The sequence below is a fragment of the Mustela putorius genome, unplaced genomic scaffold (genome assembly GCF_011764305.1).
Source record: "Mustela putorius furo isolate JIRA1106 unplaced genomic scaffold, ASM1176430v1.1 tig00003834_pilon_pilon_pilon, whole genome shotgun sequence".
Lineage (NCBI taxonomy): Eukaryota > Metazoa > Chordata > Mammalia > Carnivora > Mustelidae > Mustela > Mustela putorius.
In genome coordinates, this window is record NW_025421987.1 from 44,217,264 (window position 1) to 44,240,242 (window position 22,979).

Sequence of the window (22,979 nt, forward strand, 5' to 3'; positions counted from 1 at the left end):
AGCACCTTATTCGTAAGTACTTTTGAATGTCATTGGGCAGAACTAAATGCTGAGTTTTCCTCCCATGATGCAAAAGAGAGAGTCCCAGCCAGGACCATAAGCCACGCTTTGCCCCAAGTATTCCAATACTGTTAGCCAGCCAGAGAGAAAGAGAATAGGTGCTGTCAGGCAACTCCACTGATCTCCGTTTCTGTAGCAGGAAGGCCAACTGAGGACTAAAGATATTGAGAGGACTGGAAAAATAGACATACCGAAGGTACGGTGTAAAGTGATACAGGAGATGTTGTAAATGAATGAGTTATTCCAGAGCCATACGAACAAATCAATCTCTTTACTGGAGAGGCACACCTCTCATCCTGTGTTATTATTCAAATGTACTAACACATGAAAGATCACATCACCTTGTTTGTGGATACATTTAATATCCCTTACCCTTCCCACCTTTCAAAACATAATAGTATACAAAATATAAAATATCTTAAATATTTATAAAAATCGCAAGAAAAAAATAGAACGTATGAAAATATTTTTATCTGAGTTCTCCCTCATTGTTGAGAGGCAGCTTAGTTTGCCTTGAGTTCATAACTGTTGAGTGGGTAGGAGTATGCCCTGCCTAATACTATTCTGTCCCGGAGAAGTTTAAATAAAACATAGTAGTTGCAGAAGAGGATGAGAGCCATGGAAAGTGTGTGGTTCCACTTCTCCGACCGCAGCAAGGAATAGAGCTGGTAGAAGACGACACTGCCCTCAATAAGGATAAGCAGATTTAACAGCCTTAATGGACGATGAAATAGGAACTGTAAGGAAGATGAAAGGCAAAATATTATTTCATTAAAAAGTAAAGACTACAGTTATTCTCACATTTTTCTCCTAAAATAATTTCGTATTTAGAGGTTCCTATGTGCCATAACATATAGATCTGCTTACTGAACATCAATCAGGCTATTTCTTGCTGTAGAGACCCAAACCTTTTCCTTTTTGCTCAATGAATAATGAAATAAATTTTATTTCAAAATGTCCTGAGAGGGGCGCCTGGGTGGCTCAGTGGGTTAAAGCCTCTGCCTTCGGCTCAGGTCATGATCCCAGGGTCCTGGGATCAAGCCCCGCATCGGGCTCTCTGCTCAGCAGGGAGCCTGCTTCCTCCTCTCTCTCTCTGCCTACTTGTGATCTCTGTCTGTCAAATAAACAAATAAAATCTTTAAAAAAAAAAATGTCCTGAGATAGGAAAAAGGATCACACCTAAAAGAACTGCCTCTAAACATTTTTCTTAAATTCTATCTTATCTTGGGTATATATTTTATTTGAGATAATCAAAAGCACATTTATCTAAGACAAGGGCTAGATAAAGGACTGACTAGGAAATATTTTAGATTTTGCAAGTCAAGAGGCAAAAACTGAAGATAATTATATAGGTACTTAAAGCCATTTAAAATGAATGATTTTAAAAAGTAAAAATCATTGTTAGTTTGTGTGCTGGTCTAAGACATAAACACTAGACAAGTCTGAGGGGAGGGGAAGTCTTATAAGCTGAAGTATCAAAACAATATTTCTTAATTTTCCCTTAAACCATTTACCTACCATCATTACTGACTAAAATCCTCTACACCATATATTTCTGCTGGGTTTTTTTCTGGATATTGAGAAGTAGGGTGCACAGACAGGACAATGAGGAAGGAAGGAAAAATTAGTCAGAATTAGAGTCTGGCTAAAAACAGGGCTGCTCACTGTTTTCATTCCACCAAATTCTTCACTCTAAGAGGTTAAATCCTGGTTTACTAATAAAAACATATTATGAATAGAAAGATAGAGGCAATAAATTGCAAACTGTGGCAACGGTACTATATCAGATCTAAATAAACTAATTTGGACCTCAAAGTTCAAATGTGAGAATAAAGCCAAACCATCATGACAGCTCTGAAAGGTAGCCAGGTTCTTCAGGTCTTTCTCTGAGAGGAAGAAAATGTTTAACCTATTAACAATTAAAATTAAATGTGCCAGTAAGCTACAAACTGAATGAGTAGAAAGGTGAGGAAGGGTTTTAACTTCTAATAGCTATAGGCAGTCGGCACATTTTAAATGAGTGTTCTCAAAACTTCAGTATGCCTAAGAATCATTTCCAGATAGGTAAATGCTGCAAATTCCTGGAATCCTTCAGACATTCTGATTCAGAAGTCTGGGGTTGGGACCCTGAATTAAAGAGTAAGCCAGGTGATTTATATGTAAGTGGCCCAAGGACCACTTTGAGAAGCACTGATTTACCTGTTTGGTCATGCAAAATCAATAATAAATTAATTTCCTTAATCCTTATTCTTTGGATTTCACCTGACTCTTCAGCTATCCAACATACTAGCAAGAAAAATACTTATTTTCCAAGCAGAAAACTCCAGAAGAATATCTTATTATAGGTTTCTTTTACTACGGCCAAAAGAAGTCATTAATGGCCTATGGAATAAAGCTGACTGAATTAACTAATCTATGTAGAAACCAAATCCTTCTGTGGTTGTGACTTGAGTCTGCTCCTCCCTAGATTCCTCATTCAAGGGCCTTGTACTTGCCCCATGCTCCTCACAGCCCCACCTTGTCCTCTGCTACCAACTGCCTCCCCCGGCCCCCAGCCCCGGCCCAACTGTATTTACAAGCATCCAGCCCCAAAGTGAAGTTCCTAGTATTTGAGTGAAAGGCCCTTAGCAATAAACACCTGCAGAACCAGAAAGCCTGTGTACCCTCACAAGGAACTGGGAGGGAGGGAGAATGAGATTCAAGTATCTCAAAAAAAGATTTCCAATTCTTTTTTAGACTATAATCTCTATTCAAAGGCAATGCACCGCACAATGAACAGTCCCCTGCATGCACCGTCTTTTCCCCACTGCCACTGATCAGCTAGCTAGCCTTTCCCAGATAAATAAATACTCCTGCCTCTAGTGTCAGAATTTCCAGGAAAACTGAAAGAGCAATAGACATAATCCAAGGCATACATTCAAATGGGATAGAAGCTGGGTTTAATGGATGTCTACTGCTTCCTCCTTTCTCCTTTTAATCCAGGAAAAGGTAAAAGGCCAGAGATCATGGCATTTGTCTTCCTTTCAAAAGAGAAGTCAAGGTACTTTAAGGAGGTAATACATGGGACAAATACAAAGACAAAACAAAACAAAACAAAAAACCCAAACACCCAAACTCATTACATTATTACTATATTAAATATCACTTAAGGACACATAAACACAACATAAGGATAAACCAAACTATTACAAATAAAAATTGTAAGATGAAAAAGGGAAGTCTTAAATAACTGCCTACTTGTTCCATCCAGGTAATATTAGACACAACAAATCCCAATATGACTTGAAGCTGTTGCAGTTGGGACAATGGTATTGATCTTCAAACTGCTTTTCAGAACACATTTCCAGGGTGCCTGGGTGGCTCAGATGGTTAAGTGTCTGTCTTCAGCTCAGGTCATGATCCCAGGTTCCTGGGATTGAGTCCTACATCGGGCTCCCTGCTCTGCGGGGAGCCTGCTTCTCCCTCTTCCTCTCCCGCTCCCCCTGCTTGTGCTCTTTTGCTCTCTCTCTCTCAAATAAATACATAAAATCTTAAAACAAACAAACAAACAAAAAACCAAACAACAAACCAAAAAAAACCCACATTTTCAAAAGACTAGGGCCAGTATTAGAGTGATAGTAATTACCATGTGCTACACACTGTGCTAGGTGCTTACACACATAGTGGCCTCCTGACACTTACCACTAAGTTTATGTTTGAAAAGAAATAAGTGGTACTTGCATAAAAGCGGGCATGGGATACATCTGAAGGCACTGCCACGTTGTAAGGCCCCATGGCTCTATACAAGCATCTGCTGTGTCGCACCAGCACCCCTTGAGGCCATATTGTATTTTCTGACCAACTAAGGGAGAAAGAAATGCAATGTCAGCATGTTGGCAATTACAAATAAGACAGAGTATGGCAAGGCCCACTACATTTCTAAGAAGGAATTAAGTATGCAAGGCTTCATCTGCCTGAATTCTGAGGATACACTGCACAAACAGGAAAGAGTCAGGAAGGCTTTGTTATCATAACTTCATTGCTGTACAGTAGAGAGGCTGCAAAGTGATACAATGAACTCTGTGTCAAAGGACTTATGAGGCTAAGGAGATTGAGCAGAAATTAATGTGTAAGGCAACTATGAGCCAGAAAACCAAGTGTAATCAGATGGACTGTCATCTCAACCCCAAGTGAGCAAAATCTATTGATGGAAATGCTAGAGAGAATAAACAAGAACAGAAAGTAGACTGTAGTGAAAGTAATGGACAAATGAACATATTGTCAAATCAGCATGATATTACTGCAGAATTAATCCCAAAAAGCTATAGAAAATCAGTCTGTCACATATTTCAAATGCCTCCTATATGCGTGAAGCTATACAGAAGAGAGACACACAAGGTACTGACACACAGATTTTACTTTTTACCGCTTTCCTGGTTTATTTTTATAGAAGTTTCTCTAGGAAAAAGAAGTTACGGAAGAAGCTTCATTGTTTCCAGCACCAATGTAATGGAGTTGGGGCAGGGATGGGGATCTTCAAGTTAAGTTTTTAAAAAAATCTAAGTTAATTCATCTCTTCCTGATTTTGGAAAGGTTAGTTTCCTAGGGTAAGAACTGGGACAACATTTTAGATATGTTAAACAAACAAAAAAACAAAAACAAAAACAAAAAAAAAAAAGAAAAAAGTCTAGCACCCTGAAGTTTTCCCAGTTCAGAAAATGTTCCGTCGGCCTTGCTCACACTTACCAGCATTAAAGTGATGATACACCTCATGGCCATGTGCCATCAGGAGCCTGAAGATGTACAGTACTAGTACTGTGGATTGTATTTTCAATTTTTATTGAAATTTGTCCTTTGCCCACAGTCGGGTTTCTTTTCAGCCTGGCCCAATCTCTTTCAGTTCCTGGGCTTGAAGGCCTGTGCTAATCTGTATCAGACATCAAGGCAGATAATTGAAGGGAGGACTCTGAGGGGGGAGAGGGGAAAAGAAAGTCCCCTCAATCTGTCCCACTTCATTAGGAAAGAATTTCTAGGTGATGAAATTTGTGAAATGTTCCAATTATAAAAGGGAGGAAGATGAAGATGGTCCAGGTCTGAAAGGAAGGTATGGTGAAGGGAAAGAGTGAGAGGAACAAAAAGGTTCTAAAGTTAACCATTTGGGATCACAGGGCCCATGCAGAGAAATGACTGATAAGGGGACACGATGAGAGGAACACTCAGAATGAACTCAATCAGGGACAGCTTTCATTTAAATATGGGAAAAGCAGGGAAACATTCATTAGCATGTTTAAGAAAAAAGATAATAAGAAATGCAAGCAAGGAAAATTATTAGAACAAATTTGCATTTATTAGAAAGAAGAGATGAGAGAAGCAAATTCTAGCTGCCTGAGTGTGAGAGGATTAGCTAGCAACTATTTAGCTGTGGCAATTAGGAGAAGATGAATCTTACAGTCTTCCAAAGAGAATTAAAAATATATCATGACTCTGTGAATTTGGGCAAAGGGTTAAAACTGAAAGAAAACTCCATTATTACAGCTTGGGAAACAAATTCACACTCCAGGGTGACTGGGCAGCTGAAAGGTAGGAGGCATTTAAGGAGGGACTGGGGATGGTGGTGGGAATGGGTTAATGTCTTCTGTGTTCAGTTTAGAGTGATGACAAGCTTCCATGTAGACAAAAAACTAAAAATCAAATGTTCAAAGCCAAGAACAAGAATGACATACAAAGCAAATAAACATGATCAGCAGCATGTAGAAGGTGTTATATGGTTTTACCCTCTAGGCTACTCACATGTGCTGTGGAGCATTGCTGTAGGACCCATGTTCAAGCTTCTGCCACTTGCCCAGGTGAGCGGCTGATTTATGTAGCAAATCACAGTATTTAGACGGCAACAGTTGTGTGGTGAGCATGACAAAAGCATTGATCCACACCATAATGAGGTGCTCACATGACCAGCGCATGTCATAGTACTGGGTACTCTGGAAGAGATCAGAAGAGGGAGAAATGATCCGCGCCCTGTTCAGCAAGAAGGGAGGGACGGCTGCGCGTACGTACGCCCTGCAGGCAAACGCCACACTGAGTCACACATGCAATGGTTGTCCTGCTGTCCGTGCAGAAAGTTCAAGAGCAGAGTCCTCCAAAATCCTGCAACCTGACTTTCTGGCTGTATGAATTAGGGATGGGAGGGAGAGGCAATTATATTTTAAGTGCTTCCTTTCTAGAAGAGGTGAGTGCCCTCTGTAAATGACCACTCCAGCTGCAGATGTGCTTCTCAATGGGTGAAGAAAGGGCACTAAAATGTCCCAAAAGATTTTGGGCGCAAGTGACATCCAGACCATTTTTCTTTTCCACTGAAGTAAATTGAAATTTAGATAAAGGTTAGATTAAATCCAAGGAAACTCCTGATTAACCATGTTAAGATCAACTAGAGTAGGCTGAATTGTATTAAAACCTCAATCCTCTTAGGCTACTATACATACTGATTCTAGAATAAACACAAACTTTATTTTCCCCAGAAACTGGAAAAAAAAAAAAAAACTTTAAAAAAGAAAGAAAAAAAAAGAGGGGACCACCACGGGTGCATCACATATATGGAAATACCTATCCGCCAACCAGGAGCGGTATTAGTGCACTCCAGATGCAGCCGAACTCCACCATCCAGGCTGCCAAAGGGGAGACAGAGAAAAGGGGGATTAAATAAGAAATACCCAGTTTATGTCATTCACACACAAGTCGAGGAAGCACATACAAGAAACCACTTACCTTCACAAAACACAGGGGGAGAAATGCAACATAGTAGGCACTGAAGAGGGAGTTGAAAAGAACTTCCTTGATTCTGTGGTTGAAATCCGCTTTCAGACATTCCACTTCATTGCGAATGAGGTCTGGAGAGAGGGGGCAGCTGTGCGTGGGGATGGGCGTGGCATTATTAAACTGTTCTTTCAGAGACTCCAGCAATAAGGAGAGGAAGTCTTTGGATTTGGCCAAGCCACCCACAGTTGAGGCACTTTCTTCTACCGCCTGATGCTGAACCATGTAGTTATAGTCTGTGAGAAGAAGATGAGCTCTACTATCTTGGTGGAAACAGCAGAGAGGAACATAAACACCAAACCTGCAGAAGACGGTAAATATGAAAATAAGACCACAGATGCCACCTATGATCAAATCTAGATCTAACATAACTATGTTAGTAAAACAGTCATGATTCACAAGGATGAACGTAACAGAACAGGGACTCTGTTGACAGTAAATTCATCATCAGGGAAGTTCTTGAATTTCTTCCCACAAAGGCAATATACATTCTACTATACAGTAGAACAATAGAAGACTACAGAAATCACAATGACAAAACAGAAAATACCAAAAAATGAAGACTTTTATAATTTTTACAACTGGGTGCACAGAGTTCATACTTCTATGTTTAGTCACATACAGTATAAACTGTTTTATAACTTTGAGTGTGTTTATATATAGGTATCTATTTTGAGCATTTTTTCATATCATTACATATTTTTTCTATAACAATTTTTAAAGATACTATAATTCTCATACAGATGCACTCTAATTTATCCACTTCTCTCTTGTTGGAAACTTAGGTGGTTTCCTACTTTGCATTACCATAAATATGAATGTAGGGATATAATCCTACATGATCTTTGTGTGTATCTGGTAATTTTCAAATGGTATGCCCTTCACTTCCAATTTCCCCTTCTTAGTGAGGGGCTCCCCCTGCCTCCCCGCTACATTACCCACCCCAATCCTACAGGCACTCCTAAGTTCCCCCTGCCTGGTTATTTTTCTTCAGAGATCTTACCCCTACATGTGTTTTACATATTTTTCAGGTTTTTAATTTGGGTGGTTTTTTTGCTTGTTTGTTTGTTTATTTGGTCTATCTTCCCCTTACTATAATCTAAGTTCTGTGTACCAGAGATTTGGGTCTGCTTAATTCACTGCAATATCCCTGATGTCTAGAATTGTGGCTGAAATATACAACACTCTTAAAAAATATCTGATGGATTAATGAAAAAAAATTCTAGATGTATAATAAATAAATTTCTACAAGTAGACTAAGTTGGTCAAAGGACTTAATATTTTTGAGACTTTTCATAACTTCTTATAGTTATTTCAACCTTGGTTCCTTAAAACTTTTTAAAATACTTTCCCCAGTCCTCATTAAGTAATGTCCACATTGTGACTTATGTATTATAAATAAAATGGTCATTTCACTGGCATAAATTCAGATATGAAAAACAGCAAATAAAAGATTCCCTATATAGTTATATATTTTATAAAAAATATTAACAGGGACGCCTGGGTGGCTCAGTTGGTTGAGCAGCTGCCTTCGGCTCAGGTCATGATCCCAGCGTCCTGGGATCGAGTCCCACATCGGGCTCCTTGCTCCGTGGGGAGCCTGCTTCTCCCTCTGACTCTGCCTGCCACTCTGTCTGCCTGTGCTCACTCTCGCTCTCTCTCTCTGACTAAATAAATAAAATCTTAAAAAAAAAAAATTAACAAATTCACCTATTCATAGTTTTCTACGGAGGAAGAAAGCAAGCTTGTTATGACTAAGGGAGGATGGCTAGCAGCTCCGCAATCCACTGTGAATTTGTGCTGGAGTAGTAGTGTGGGAAGGAGTAAATGAAGAAGCAACAGGCAGAACTCACACATGTGCAAAACCGTGAAGGCCAGAGAAACCTGTCAATATTGCTGAAACACAAGCTGCACATGTAGAGGTGACACGAGAGGCTAGGGTGTGTGGCAGTTGCAACAATGGCCCCATTTCTTAACCCTTCCTATAGTCTTAATGCACAGCCCTCATTCTGTGTGTGAAGTGACCCTGCCCTAGCCCTACGATGGCTCAACAATGCAACCTGTTCTGGCCCATGGAATGTCAGCAAGCATGATGTGATCAGAAGCCTGAAACGGGCTTGCACTCTGGGGCTTGCTTTCATGCCATTTGATCAATTTCAAGTGTGAGTGAACTCAGCTAAGACCAGGGGAGCTGCTTGACTTCCAGCTGACTCCAACATATGTACAATAAATAAATATTGTGGAATGCTACCACGGGTTTGTAGCTGTTTGTTATAGCATTATATAGCAATGGATTAACTGATACAGTGTAGAATGAGAGAAACTAGAAGGGCAGCATCAAAGGCTTAGACTTTGGAGGCTCCATAAGGTAAAGGGGAATAAAGGAAATGATTCATTAAAGAATTTTAAAGAGGGTTAGTGACATAATTCAACTTCCATTCTGAAAAGCATTACAGCTGTAATAAAAAATGGAGGGGCGCCTGGGTGGGTTAAAGCCTCTGCCTTCGACTCAGGTCATGATCTCAAGGTCCTGGGATCTAGTCCCGCATCGGGCTCTCTGCTCAGCAGAGAGCCTGCTTCCTCCTCTCTCTCTCTCTCTCTCTGCTCAGCAGAGAGCCTGCTTCCTCCTCTCTCTCTCTCTCTCTCTCTCTCTCTCTCTCTGTGTGTGCCTCTCTGCCTACTTATAAAATAAATAAAATATTTAAGAAAAAAAAAATGGAAAGGAAGAAGGCAAGAATGGATTACCAGAAGACCAGATGGAAGTTTAGAATGTAACAGCAGAGGTTACAGAAAGCAATGTATAGATTTAAGATAATATAAGAGCTACAAAATTAGTCATTGGACTAACCTACCCTAAAGTGAGAAGCTAGCTGAGAATCAAGTTTAAAAAACAAAAACAAAAACAAAAGCAGTAAAGAGTCACTTTTTTAACCTATGAATAAATAAGAAAATAAAGATGTAGTTACTGCCATTGTCTAGTAAAACTTCTTACACTTATTTTTAAAATTTAAGTTAGATAAAAGATTATACAACTTTAAAAAGTGAAGAAGGCAAATATATTTAAATATAAAATCTGTTTAAATTACATGCTTATTTCATTGTTTTACAGGGGTGTGGAGAGCCTTAAAAAATAAGTAAGCTTCTTTACATTCCTCAACTGAAATGAAAAAGTTGGCTAGTCATTTTGACATGGTAATCCTTTTAAACCTGGCCAAAATATTCCTTGATATGTCCATATTTAGCCTTTCAAGTCAAATATAGTTAAACCTGATTCAACCAGCTGTTGTTCAGAAACAGAACAATGAAATCACCTGAAGTTAAAGAAACTGAAATATTAATCTAGAAATACAGAGACAACTGATGTAAAATATATACCTTATAATAAATATGAATCATGGAAAATGATGTTTATAATATAGAGTTCATTTTGTAGGGAAAAGGGTAATACAAATGAACTGAATTGATGATCACCTTAAATAATTAAACAATATAATTGCAAAAATAAATAAGCAAACAGTATAATTAGACCTACCATAGGACAACCAATAGAAAGACTCTTCCTGCCATCCCTGCCCATTATGCCTTGACTTTAGGCCATGTAACTACTTAAAACCCATGCTTACACAAAGCAATGATTCTCAAAACTTGAGAAAGCATCAAAATCATATGGAAGGCCTGTTAAAAGACAAATTGCTAGGTCCTACTTCTGGAGTTTCTGTTCCAGTAGATTTGGGGTGGATTCTGAGAATTTCTATTTCCAAAAAGATTCCAGGTGATGCTGATGTTGCACTTCTGGGAACCACACTTTGAGAACTACTGATTAAAGCGGAATGGTGCAAACAAGAACTCCAGAATCACAAAGACCCAAGTCTTTCTAATTATCTGACCACAGGAAAGATTTTTAATCTCTTAATCTCTCTTTACCTGTGGCGAAGCCTGCTAACTGTCTGCCAAGAGCCACTGTTCTCCTGCTCTTCCACTGCAACAGAATTTTTAGTTGAGGTACAGCTGTTCTGCTAAAGACAAATTTCTGCCTTCCCTTATACTCTATACTGCTACAGAGGAGTGGACCAAAAAAGATAGCAGGAGCCTGGGTCCCAAGACCATGGAAGCTAGCTGCCACAGCTCTCCAAGATGATTTACACACATACTTTACAGAAGAAAGAAATAAACTTCTAATTTTTAAAGCTACTAGTACTTTGGAACTGTTATGTCAGACTAAATACACAGCCTCCTGGGTTATGGGGATGATTTCATGAGGTGACGTTTATAAACACCTAGCCCAGCACCTAGCATATAACAGCAATAAATGGTAGCTACCTACTAACATCCAATGAAGAAAGTATTAGCCCAAAGTATACAAGTTAAACTATGCAGAAGAGTTTAAAAGCCCATGTGTATAATAAGATACAACTATGCACTGCCAATGTAGGCAGCACTTGGGCACTTCATTTGATGAAGAGAGCCATTTAAGATATTCACCATTGGTAGAATAACCATACTTCTCCAGTTTTCCTGGGACAGTCCTGAGTTACCCCTGCTGCCCCAACTGTAGAGCCTAGCGTAGAAAATAAATTACAAGTCACCCTCCTACCCACTGATTTTTTCTAATTTTCTGAGCTTTTTTTTTTTGGCTTCTATGAATTTCATCTTCCTCACTTTTGTAGTATTGTTTGCTTGACCCAAATAATTTCTTTAAAAACTTACAGGTAAAATGGTAAAACTGGAGTACTCACGGGTAGCCAAGGAAAAGGAGATTGAGGACTGAGTGGCTCCGGAAGAGATTGACGAGGGTCCAACAAAGTACCCATCCACATAAAGTGAGTAGCACCAAGCGAGCTGATATCAGAACCATGTAGTGAATCATAGATGCTGCACCCGCCTTAGTGGCCTGAAAGTTTGGAAGCACCAAAAGGAACATTTTTAAATGGCCTTATTCAAAAGCAATGCGATTCAAGGAATTAGATTTAGTGGAAATCTGCCCCCTTCAAATAAAAGGGAAGGGGGGGAGGAAAGAAGAAAAAAACTGCCCCATCCCACTTATCTTCCTTATTTTTAAAGATTCAGACTCTTCCAGGCAGTTTGTTGGTTCCTCTTTGTATTCCCAGTGTCTCATACAGACCTCGCTTAAGTTCTTATGACATTGTCTAATTTATTTACACTGGGGTTTCAAAGTATGACCCATGGACCACATTCATCAAAATTACTTGGGCTGCTTACTGAATCTAAAAATGCCTACTGCCTTCCCTTACGAGATACAAGGAACAAAACTGTTAAGTCATGGAACCTATATTTTAATAATCCACCAGGTAATTTTTTTGTAAAGGTATTGAACCATTAATTTATCTGACTTTGGACTGAACTATAATAACCTCAATAGTAGCAACAATGTCCCATTTTCCTTGGAATCCTCCCCCCAATCTATTTGCTGAATTAATATTTAATGAATTACTGAACCTTCAAAAAATAATCAGATCTTCTCTGACAAATCCCTATATAAATAAAAGCTTCTCTTTTGACTTTTGCAAACATGGAAATAATGGACAATCACTTCCACTACTTTGTATGACAGCTATTCAAATATTTTTCCTTAATCCCACATTTTAAAGACAGATTAAATATAGTAAGAAAGCATACTTGTCTAAACATGAAGCTCTGCAATGTTATTTCCTTTCAGAATGAACTAGGAAGAGAATGAGCAAAATACAGGGGAAAATGGCAGATTCCTACAACCTCAAAACAGCAGCGTCAGAACGTAGAAAGGGGAAAAAATTATGTAGGGTCAATAGCAATGGGAGGGGATAAGGAACTTTTCAGGTCCTTCATCTATTCATTTCTTAATTTACTCAATATACTACATAGCATATATAATATATATGCACTTATATAGTTATTTATAAATGCAAAGAAGCAGTTGAATTAACACCATAGAGAAGGTTCAAATTGTTCTCAGTAACAGTATGGCAAATAATTGTTTATCACTCCCCTGATATATACCTCATGCCAATGTACCTTACCTGTCAAAGCCTAAGGAAGGCATTTAAGTGGCTTGGAATTACTCTATCGCCTCCATTTTCTTTCCTTTTTTAAGAGATTTTATTTATTTATTTGACAGACTGTGCACAGTAGGAGGAGTGGCGGAGTAAAAAGGAGAAGCAGGCAGGCTCTCTACTGAGCAGGGAGCCTGATGCAGGACTCAATCCCAGGCCCCTGGGATCACGACCTGAGCTGAAGGCATACGCTTAACCGACTGAGCCACCCAGGTGTCCTCACGGCCTCCATTTTCAAAATAAAAAGGCTGTTCTGCCCAGTGTCACCACAGTAGCAGAGCCTGGATGTATTTGTCACTTTTGTCTTGTTTCAGAGCCCAAGCTCTTAACCATTATGCATGCTATGTACGGCAGATACTATATCAGGTCCTAGGGACATAGTAGTAACTAAGAACTCTGTCTTTATGAGGCTGCCCAAATAACAAAACAAATATTAAACTTATATTTACACAAATAATTATTTTTACAATTGTGGTAAGTGCTACAGGAAAAAAGCAGGCTGTAAGGGAAAGCAAGTAATAAAAGATCCCAATCTAGGGAAGCCTTTCTGAGGAAGTGGTATTTTAGCTGGGATTAAAGAATAAGCAAAAATGAGCCAGGTAAGGAGTAGAAAAATAATCCTAATAGTAATGTTAAAGTATGGTTTATATTTAAATAAATATTTATATATCAAATATACCAAAATATGGCCCTTTCAATAATGAAGTTGTAATTTAAAATTTTTCCTGCTTTATATTTTAGGGTTTTTCTTTAATTAATTAATTAATTAATTTAAATAAAATGTACTACCTTCCTACTTAGAACAAGTTTTTTAAAAAGGAAGTTGCAAGGATGCCTGAGTGGCTCAGTCTGTTGAGCATCTTGCCTTTGGCTCAGGTCATGGTCCCAGGGTCCTGCGATTGAGTCCTGCATCTGGCTCCCTGTGATGCTTCTCCCTTTCGTCCCCGCTTGTGTGCTCTCTCTCTCAAATAAATAAATAAAATCTTTAAAAATAAAATAAAATAAAATAAAATAGGAGTTGCCTCAGGTTGCAAGAATAGCTGAGTAACTTTCTGGTCTTGTGGAGCAAGTCAAGAACTAGAAATGGCCTGGTGGTGAATAAACAGTCTTATATAGTTGGAGGTATTCCTCCTGGAATAGTATTCAGCATTTTTATTAATTACCTCCAGCTTCTCCTTAAAAATGATTGGTCTTTCTCAGGGTAAGGATCCTTTCTATGATATATAAGCCCCTTCCCCCCAAAAAACCCCAAAAGACAAATTTTTTAATGAAAGGAAGGAAAGATGATTTATGATGGGTCTTACCATCTAATTTAGCTTTTTTTAGAAAAGAATCACTATACAGCTATTTTTAACTTCTAAATAGGTAATATAGTCACAAATGCTCAAAATAAAAAATGTATAATAGTGTTTGTACTAAATTTCCCACCTTCTGGTCCTGTTCCCAGCCATAACTAGGCAGCTTGTTATTAGTTTGTATGTCCTTCTAGAGATAATTTATTCATATATAAACAAATGTATCTTATTCCTTCTACCCACCTTATTTTAAACATTGTTTTATATATACACACATATATGTATATATATATATTTTTTTTTTTTTACTTAATATTTTAGTGGTCAGTACAATTTCATCTTTTTAATGGCTTCATGCTGTTCCATAATATAGATACCCCATAATTATTTAAACGTTCTTCTCATGGACTTTAAGGTACAGAGACTTCAGTCATTGACCAGAAGTCTGTTTAAATTTAGCTTAAGTATTTTGTTCTCAGTAAGAATTACAGGTTTCTTTTTCTTAAAGTTTTTTTTTTTTCTTTTATTCATTTGAAAGAGAGAAAGAGAGAATGAGAGAGAGTGCTCAGCAGGAGAGGCAGATCCCTGCCAAGCAGGGAGCCTGATGTGGGACTCGATCCCAGGGCTCCAGGATTATGACCAGAGCCGAAGGCAGACGTTTAACCAACCGAGCCACCCAGGCACCCAAGAATTACAGGTTTCTTTAGAAAACAGCTAATTACTCTCCAACTAAGGTCATGCAAAAACTGTTAAACTACTATTAAGCCATTAGCGAAAGAAAGCAACAGGGTAGGGTACATAAAGTTATAATCTTTGGATCACCAAGGTAGAAACCGCAGTTATAAAGGATTTACACATTAGCTGGACATACTAATTTGGCATATACAAGTACCATTTCTAAGTAATTCAAAGATAAAGAAAAAAATGCTGCCCGTTTTCACATACAAAAGCATAAAACTCCACTGAGTTCCTCTAAAAAAAGAACACAATGTAATATATCCAAAGTAAGCACCTATTTTCATGACCTAAATATAGCAAACTTGGGAGAAAAGTTTTGTTTTTTTTTTAAGATTTTATTTATTTATTTGTTGAGAGAGAGCACAACCAGGGGGAACAGGAGGCAGAGGGAGAAGCATGTTCCACACTGAGCAAGGAGCCCCTTGCGGGACTTCATCCGAGGACCCTGGGATTATGATCTTTACAGAAGGCACACACTTAACTGACTAAGCCACCCAGGTGTCTCCGAGGAGAAAAAATTTTAGACAGCCTTTCCCTTTGTGAAAAACAGGTAATTCAACTACCAGTGTTTTTCAGTTAACTTCAAATGGCTCTCAGATTATGACTTAATACATGCAATTACTCTGTGCTCACAAGAAATAAGGTTCCTAAAAATTAGGGCTTACAGACACAAATACTTTCATGCATGTTTTAGAAGGAAAAAAAGTTGGCTCTCAGTTATTCGTGATTATAGTAACTATTAATTTAAAATTATACACTGAATTATAAACTCCAAGATTAAAATTGTTAGATACTCTAGCTAAGTTAACATTTTTGTTTTTGTTTTTATAATAATTTATAGGACATAAGATAATAAAATCCTAAGAGAACACATTTACCTTCTCCAATGGAGTTTACAAATATATTAAAGAATCTTACCAAAGGCCAGTTCTGTCAACATTTAATTTTAAAAAAGATTGTATTAATGGCCCAAGTCTTTCCTCTACTGCCCACTGATTCTAATCTTCAAGATTAGTCTTGTACAAATTTGATTTCATTTTAAAACTCCCAAGTTTTAATAAACTCAAACAAATGTCTCTTTCTAGAAACTCCACAAATGGTATATAATATCAAGTAATTACCTGAAACAAAGTTTTAGATGCAACTGTTCACTTATATATAACTCTTCATATCAAGTTACGTAAAATACCTTCTATTTTTACTGTAAGTAATAAAATTAGAAAAGTTATACAGAAGAACATGGAATCTAGAAATAAGCTCCTATCAAACGAGATTTCTAACATTTTTCTTGAATTCTAGCACAATGAGTTTTAAATATATTGTTGGAAAATCTTTTAAAAAGAACTAGCACATGGGGCCACTGGCTCAGTTGGTTAAGCATCTGACTTTGGCTCGGTCATGATTTCAGGGTACTGGGATTGCTCAGTGGAAAGTCTGCTTGTCTTTCTCCCTTGGCCCCTCTCCCCAAATCGTGCTCTAATAAATAAATACAATCTTTAAAAAAAAACAAAAACAAAAAAACTAGCATAGCTCATGTGGAAGTAAAGAAATTATTTGTAATTATTTTCAAATTATTTTTGGGCACTTGACATACTCAGCTTGAATCCATTCTAGTAACTAACCTCTAGCTACAAGTGATAAATTATAGTGAATAAGCTGTTACCTCTGAGATGAGGGCCCACACCAGCCTCCTTGCAAGCATCACTGTGATGAATGCTGCCAGGTGGTAATCAATGAGATGAAAATTCTGTAAAAGAAACAAATCACTGCATCAGAAAGAAATATGGATATCTAGCTGGAACTACTACATCAAAAGGTTTGCCCCTCAGAAGAGCTTCCTTACATCACCTTGTATGTATAGACCACAAGAATCTGAGAGATCTTAGAGAGACTACCTACCTTCTACTTTCTACCTAATTTTACTTCTCCTTTCACCAAAGATTGCTTTAATTTTTCAAATACTATTTTAAATTATCTGGAATATACTCCCCTCTTTTTTGAAAGTTTATAGTGTTGAAAGGAAGACTACAGCTTTGGGTTAAAGAGTGATAGCCTGAAGAATTATGGCAAGAATAATTTAAGGGTTAGGGCACCTGGGTGGCTCAGTGGGTTAAGCCTCTGCCTTCGGCCCAGGTCATGATCTCGGGGTCCTGGGATTGAGCCCCATATCACGCTCTCTGCTCTGAGGGAAGCCTGCCTCCCCCCTCTCTCTGCCTGACTATCTGCCCACTTGTGATCTCTCTCTCTCTCTCTGTGTCAAATAAATAAATAAAATATTAAAAAAAAAAAAAAGAAAAAAATTTAAGGGGTCCCTGGGTGGCTCAGTCAGTTAAGTGGCTGCCTTCGGCTCAGATCATGATCCCTGGGTACCGGGATTGAGCCCTGGGTCAGGCTCTCCGCTCATCAGGGAGCCTGCTTCTCCCTCTCTCCACCCCCTGCTTGGGCTCTCTCTTAAATAAATAAAAATCTTTAAAAAGAAAAAGTAATTTATTTAAAATGCCATATTTATAATGAGTGTCAAATAAAATGGACAGATGGGACTCCCAGCGTTCAGGAGTTCCTATTTTTGGTATCTCTATGCAAGCTTATGTTAATCTAACTGGGTATCTACTAACCTAAACTCCCTACGGGCTGACATGTCAATTACCTTCAATTTAGTCTTTCTTAACTTGATTTAAAAAAATGTGTTGGGTGCCTTGGTGGCTCAGTTGGTTAAACGTTTGCCTTCTGCTCAGGTCATGATCCCAGGGTCCTGGGATCAGGCTCCCTGCTCAGGGGGAGTTTGCTTCTCCCTCCGCCCCTCCCCACAGCTTGTGTGCTTGTGCTCTCTCACAAAAATAAATAAATATAATCTTAGAAAAAAAACACAACAAAAACGTGTCTTCTATTTGATCTTTTCTTCCTAAGAAATGATAGCATTACCTAGATGCTGCATATGGTTCCTTCTAAGTTCAATCAGCATCTATCGGTAATCAGAACTCTAGCTCTAAGCGTATATAAATAATAAGCACAATAATAAGCACATTAGCAACAAACAGAATGGGGATGTATTTTCATTTTGCTGGTCAAAAGTTCTTTAGGTTTCCAGAGTCCTCCTTCCAGACTCAAAAGCTGAACTTCTCAATTCATTCAGTAAGTAAGTAGGGGGCACCCACAATGTGTGCAAAGTACTCTTCTTGATACTGAGGATACAGTGCTAAAGAATGACACACAAGCTTCCTGCTCTCCTGGATCTTATTTTTTACTGTGGTGTGAAAGGGAAAGGGGATGGCAAGGATTTCTATTTGTCTTTTCTGCCATCATAGTAGAATTTAACTGGACACTGACTCCTTGCTAACTAGAGCTTCATTTCCTTGCCTCCCTTGCAAAACTACTTGTAGCTAAGGGATGTGAGGGGAAAGGATATATACAACTTCCAAGTCATGCCCTTAAAGGAAGGAGCTATTTTTCTCCTTTCCTCCTTCCTGCTGGCCAGATGTGCTGACAAGAGTTGGTACAGCTATCTCGGACCATGGTTTGGAAGAAGCATGTCGAGAGTGGCAGAGCAATGGAAACAAAGAGTTGCCACGCTGGCATATCACATGACTGGTTTTTATCTAATCAGGAAATAAGGTCAAAAAAAAAATCAGGAAATAAGGTTCTACTCTGTTTTAGCCGTCCTGTTACAACAACTAAAGCCGTATCTTTAATAAATTTAAGTGTAAAGTCAACGACAAACAAGCTGACAAGCAAAAGCATTTTACCTAGTAACAACTACTGGCAAGAAATACGAGAGTGATGAATAATAACTGGAAAGGGAGTTGCAGAGCCAGTTTAAATTGTTGGTTATGGAGGACATCTCTAGATTGTGGCATTTGGGCTGATGGCAGAAAAAGTAACACCCATGACAAGATCTGAACGCAGAGAGCCCCAGGCAGAGGGAAAAGGAATCACAAAGGCCCTAAGACAGGAAGACATATGCCTGGTGTGTCTGAAAATCAGTAAGACGGCTGAAATGATGTAATGAATAACAAAAGATTAAGTTCATATTTTTTCCTAATGAGAAGTCATGGAAGTGTTCTATGCAAAGAGTGCCAGGTTCTATTTTAAAACAATCACAGTGATTGCTGTGTGGAGAATATACTGTAGCAGGGCAAGATCGGTTAGGAGGCTACTGCTTTTAATGCAAGTAAGAAATGAAGATGGACTGAACAGGGTCAGCAGAAAGGGCTATGGGAGTGGCCCGATCTGGGATACATTTTAAAGGTAGAGTAGCCAGAATATCAAGAGAAAGGCTTACCTCGGATCACTTCCTTTTCTCTTTCTCTAAGTGTTTTGGATTCTAATATTTATCCCCTTTTAAGCTTTGAGACTTCTGGTTCACCTCACTCCTCCAAAATAATGCAAGCAAATTCACTAGACCCCCCTACTTCATACCTAATGTTTGAGGGTCTTATTTATGTATCACCAGTCCATCTGAGACATTTTTTATCAAAAGATTTAAGCGCCTAATGTATCTTAATTGTTAAGTAAATTTTGTTCTGTGCTCCATCACTGAAAACTGGTAATCTGCTTATGATTAACTCTATAAACCAGAATATTTGATTAATCACCCTCCAGTTCTGATATTCTGAATAATTTAATATACTACTTGTAGCTTTTATGTTTCTTAGGGTTAAGACTCATTCAGTTAACTGCCTGATGGCTATAATGATACTTTACGTATTCGGGGGTCCACATTTTCTTTTTGATAATTATTAAGATCTTGAAATGGAAAAAGAAAAACCCAATATATAAATCTGATCAATTTCTGAGTCAGACATACATAATGAACAAAATTTAGACCACTAGTTTAGATCTAAGTCCCTTCTAGAGCATCCCAGGTACATAGCCATCTCCCATGTTTGAATACCTTCAGTGACAGGAAGTAACTAGGTCTCTGGCGGTCCATTAATCTTTGAACAGCTTACTGATTCAGACCCCTTTCAGACTGATGGGCTAAAATCTTATCATATTTGCTATTTCACAGATGTTACTCTTAGTTTCACAATTAAACGCTAAGGTCTGTGTGAGCTAGGACCGTATGTAGCAGATAAGTGAGCCAGTCTACAGGATAACCTGCTTCAAGTGTGCCTTCTGCTATTGCACAGACCAGAAAATGAAAAACTTCATCTCCAGACTTTCTTGCAACTCAAGTTCTAGATTTGACTTAGTTTCTGCCAACCTTGAGCGTTACATAAAGCCTGAATTCAGAACTGAGTGAAATGGGGAGAGGGGCAGGGTAAAAGGCACCCATGTTTGGTGGTATGAGTCAGAGGAAAGGAAGCATTAATTTTGGACTTGGCAGCTCTAGCAGCAGCTTCCTGATTATGACAGGAGCACCGGCCCCCTTGCAAGGCAACATTTGTAGGGGACTTTTAAAAGAACTCTTGTCAGAAATGGTTGACTGACAGAAGAGCTCTTTGATTAGCCTGAAAATTCAAAAACTGAGGTTTCCATGGAATGTCGAAGTGAAAACTAAATAATGACCTACCGAAAAGTACTTATGGACTAAACACAGAATAAGTAATAGGAAATACAGCATTGCAGGGAGTGACAATACTCACTTTGTCACTATGTGATTTTGAATAAGTTTTGTGATCTCTAGGTCTCATATTCTAATTTATAAGATGGGACAGTAATACCAGTCTTCTGGTTAGTTTGTGTTTTTTTTGTACCTACCTGTTTTAAAAGAAGGAGTAAATGAGATAATACTTGCAAAAAAAAGCGATTACTTTAATGTTTTGCCAATGCCATTGTTAAGATAGTGAGAAATTTACGTATAGAGCTACATGACTGGAAGAAGCCTTAAAAATCATCTAATCCAGCCTCCTCATTTTACAACACCAGAAGAATAGATGAAATACAGTTCCTACACTCATAAATTAATAATCCAGGAAAAAAAGACCATTAAAAAAAAAGAAACACAAACAATGGGGTGCCTGGGTGCCTCAGTGGGTTAAAGCCTCTGCCTTCGGCTCAGGTCAAGATCCCAGCTCAGCAGGGAGCCTGCTTCCTCCTCTCTCTCTCTGCCTGCCTTTCTGCCTACTTGTGATCTGTCTGTCAAATAAATAAATAAAATCTTTAAAAAAAAAAACCAAAACACACAATACGACATTGAATCATTACAGTTTTTTTTTTTTTTTGAGTAACACAAGAGGGAAAGTTTGTTAAATTTTAAAGTACACTCTTGATATATGAGAGCAGGTGAGCTCAAGACAGCAAGCTGCACCCAATCATTAGAATTCTTAAATAAAGAAACCAAAATTCTCTTTACTTGGTGTTAAGTAGGTACATCGTCAATATGGAAAGAAAATACTTAATAGTTATTTCCAGAAACAACCAAGTAATATGAGTACTTTTTTTTTTTTAATGCTTATTCCTTTCCCATATTATTTTGAAGATTTTGGCCCACATTTGATTCCTATGTTCATCAGGCCAAGGACGTTTTCTAATCATTGATAAGCCCCAAACACACATACAAACTACCCAGCACAACAGTCTTCAATTTCCTAGAGCGTATTTCCATCCAAATCTGCCACTGCCAACCATCCACCTACAAAGTACCCAGAGTGCTCTTACTCGTTATTTTACATACCCATCTATGGAGAACGTCTCTGCATCAAGACTATCTCAGCTCTCCTAAATAAATGGAAAGAGGGTAGAAGAAACCTACAATATATTTTGATGTATTTCAGCAAAGACATCTAGTCCTTGTCTCAATTTTATTTTTGTAACAGAGCCCAATCTTATTCATAGTAACAATAAATCATATGAAAGAATTACAGTCTCCAGTCTCCCTGTAGTTAAGAGTGAACATGTGTGAGCCTGGCCATAAGAAACTCTCCTTTAGGGGCGCCTGGGTGGCTCCGTGGGTTAAGCCACTGCCTTCGGCTCAGATCATGATCTCAGGGTCCTGGGATCGAGTCCCGCATCGGGCTCTCTGCACAGCAGGGAGCCTGCTTCCCTCTCTCTCTCTCTCTGCCTGCCTCTCTGCCTACTTGTGATCTCTCTCTGTCAAATAAATAAATAAAATCTTTAAAAAAAAAAAAGAAACTCTCCTTTATACTTCCCTATGCTCTTGCCCCTTTCTAGCCGAATGAAGTGGGCCACAGTCAACTTGGAGGCCACATACTAGAAGACAGCAGTCTCCATCAGACTGGGTCCCCTGATTGACCACATGGAAGCGTGCTACTCCGGCAAACAAAAACAACTATCTCAGACTATTATGTGTCTGGTACATCATACAATTCTGGGTTTATTTGTTATAGAAGCAACCATTATCCTAAGATAGCCATTAAAAGGGTATATTTCCTGGAATTTAGTCATATTAGCACCTTAAGTCCAACAAATTTAATATAGTGCAAAGAAAGCTAAACATCAAAACTCGTGATAATATGATAAATTATTTAAAGGTTTTCTGCATTTTCATTTATATTTTACCTTTCCAGATATTTATATTTTAATAATCTTATGAGATTACAGTTCTGAAAGTAATCCATGGTTTAACTGAAAAACTTTTTTTTAGAAGAAAAATTATTAACAAAAGTAATTTGTACCCACAGGCTTTCCAACTAGTTTCCTGGTTAAGTAACATACAGAAGTTAAAGGCCTAGTAAGACTTACCAGTGAAGTACAAGAAGCAGGATGATTATAAGGATACCACCACACTGTTTTATAGATATTGATGTATTGAATAAACAGAGCAACCAGCAGGTAGATGAAAAAGAGAAATTCAAAGAGCAGGCTTCCATCCACAGGCAAATCAGGAATTTGGCAATGACGAACAGGACCAGGGGTGATTAAGGCTGTGATAGGTGGGACCGGAAGGCCAATAGCACTACCATTCCTGAAAGAGAAACTATTGTTAACTCAAATGGTGATAATCTTTTTTTTTTTTTTAAAGATTTTATTTATTTATTTATTTGACAGACAGAGATCACAAGTAGGCAGAGAGGCAGGCAGAGAGAGAGAGAGAGAGAGAGAGAGAGAAAGGGAAGCAGGCTTCCTGCGGAGCAGAGAGCCCGAT

General features: G+C 38.3%; 1 protein-coding gene across 5 annotated transcripts in view; it reads right to left on the reverse strand.

Moving 5' to 3' along the window:
• Positions 1-312: 312 nt before the first annotated feature.
• Positions 313-22,979, reverse strand: part of TMEM39A (transmembrane protein 39A) — a 30,856-nt gene continuing 8,189 nt past the window's right edge. Inside the window, exons 1-8 of one of the 5 annotated variants that reach the window (XM_045088420.1) lie at positions 22,577-22,685; positions 21,549-21,592; positions 16,596-16,679; positions 11,586-11,740; positions 6,802-7,150; positions 5,830-6,017; positions 3,781-3,901; positions 313-797 (exon numbers count right to left, since the gene is read on the reverse strand). In XM_045088420.1, the coding sequence (XP_044944355.1) occupies positions 564-797; positions 3,781-3,901; positions 5,830-6,017; positions 6,802-7,150; positions 11,586-11,740; positions 16,596-16,634 (1,086 nt within the window). In that variant the 5' untranslated portion in view covers positions 16,635-16,679; positions 21,549-21,592; positions 22,577-22,685 and the 3' untranslated portion in view covers positions 313-563. Of the gene's footprint in view, positions 798-3,780; positions 4,967-5,829; positions 6,018-6,801; positions 7,151-11,585; positions 11,741-16,595; positions 16,680-21,548; positions 21,593-22,576; positions 22,800-22,979 lie in introns of those variants that run through there. The other 4 variants (XM_045088417.1, XR_006609101.1, XM_045088419.1 and 1 more) reach the window with 4 other exon arrangements.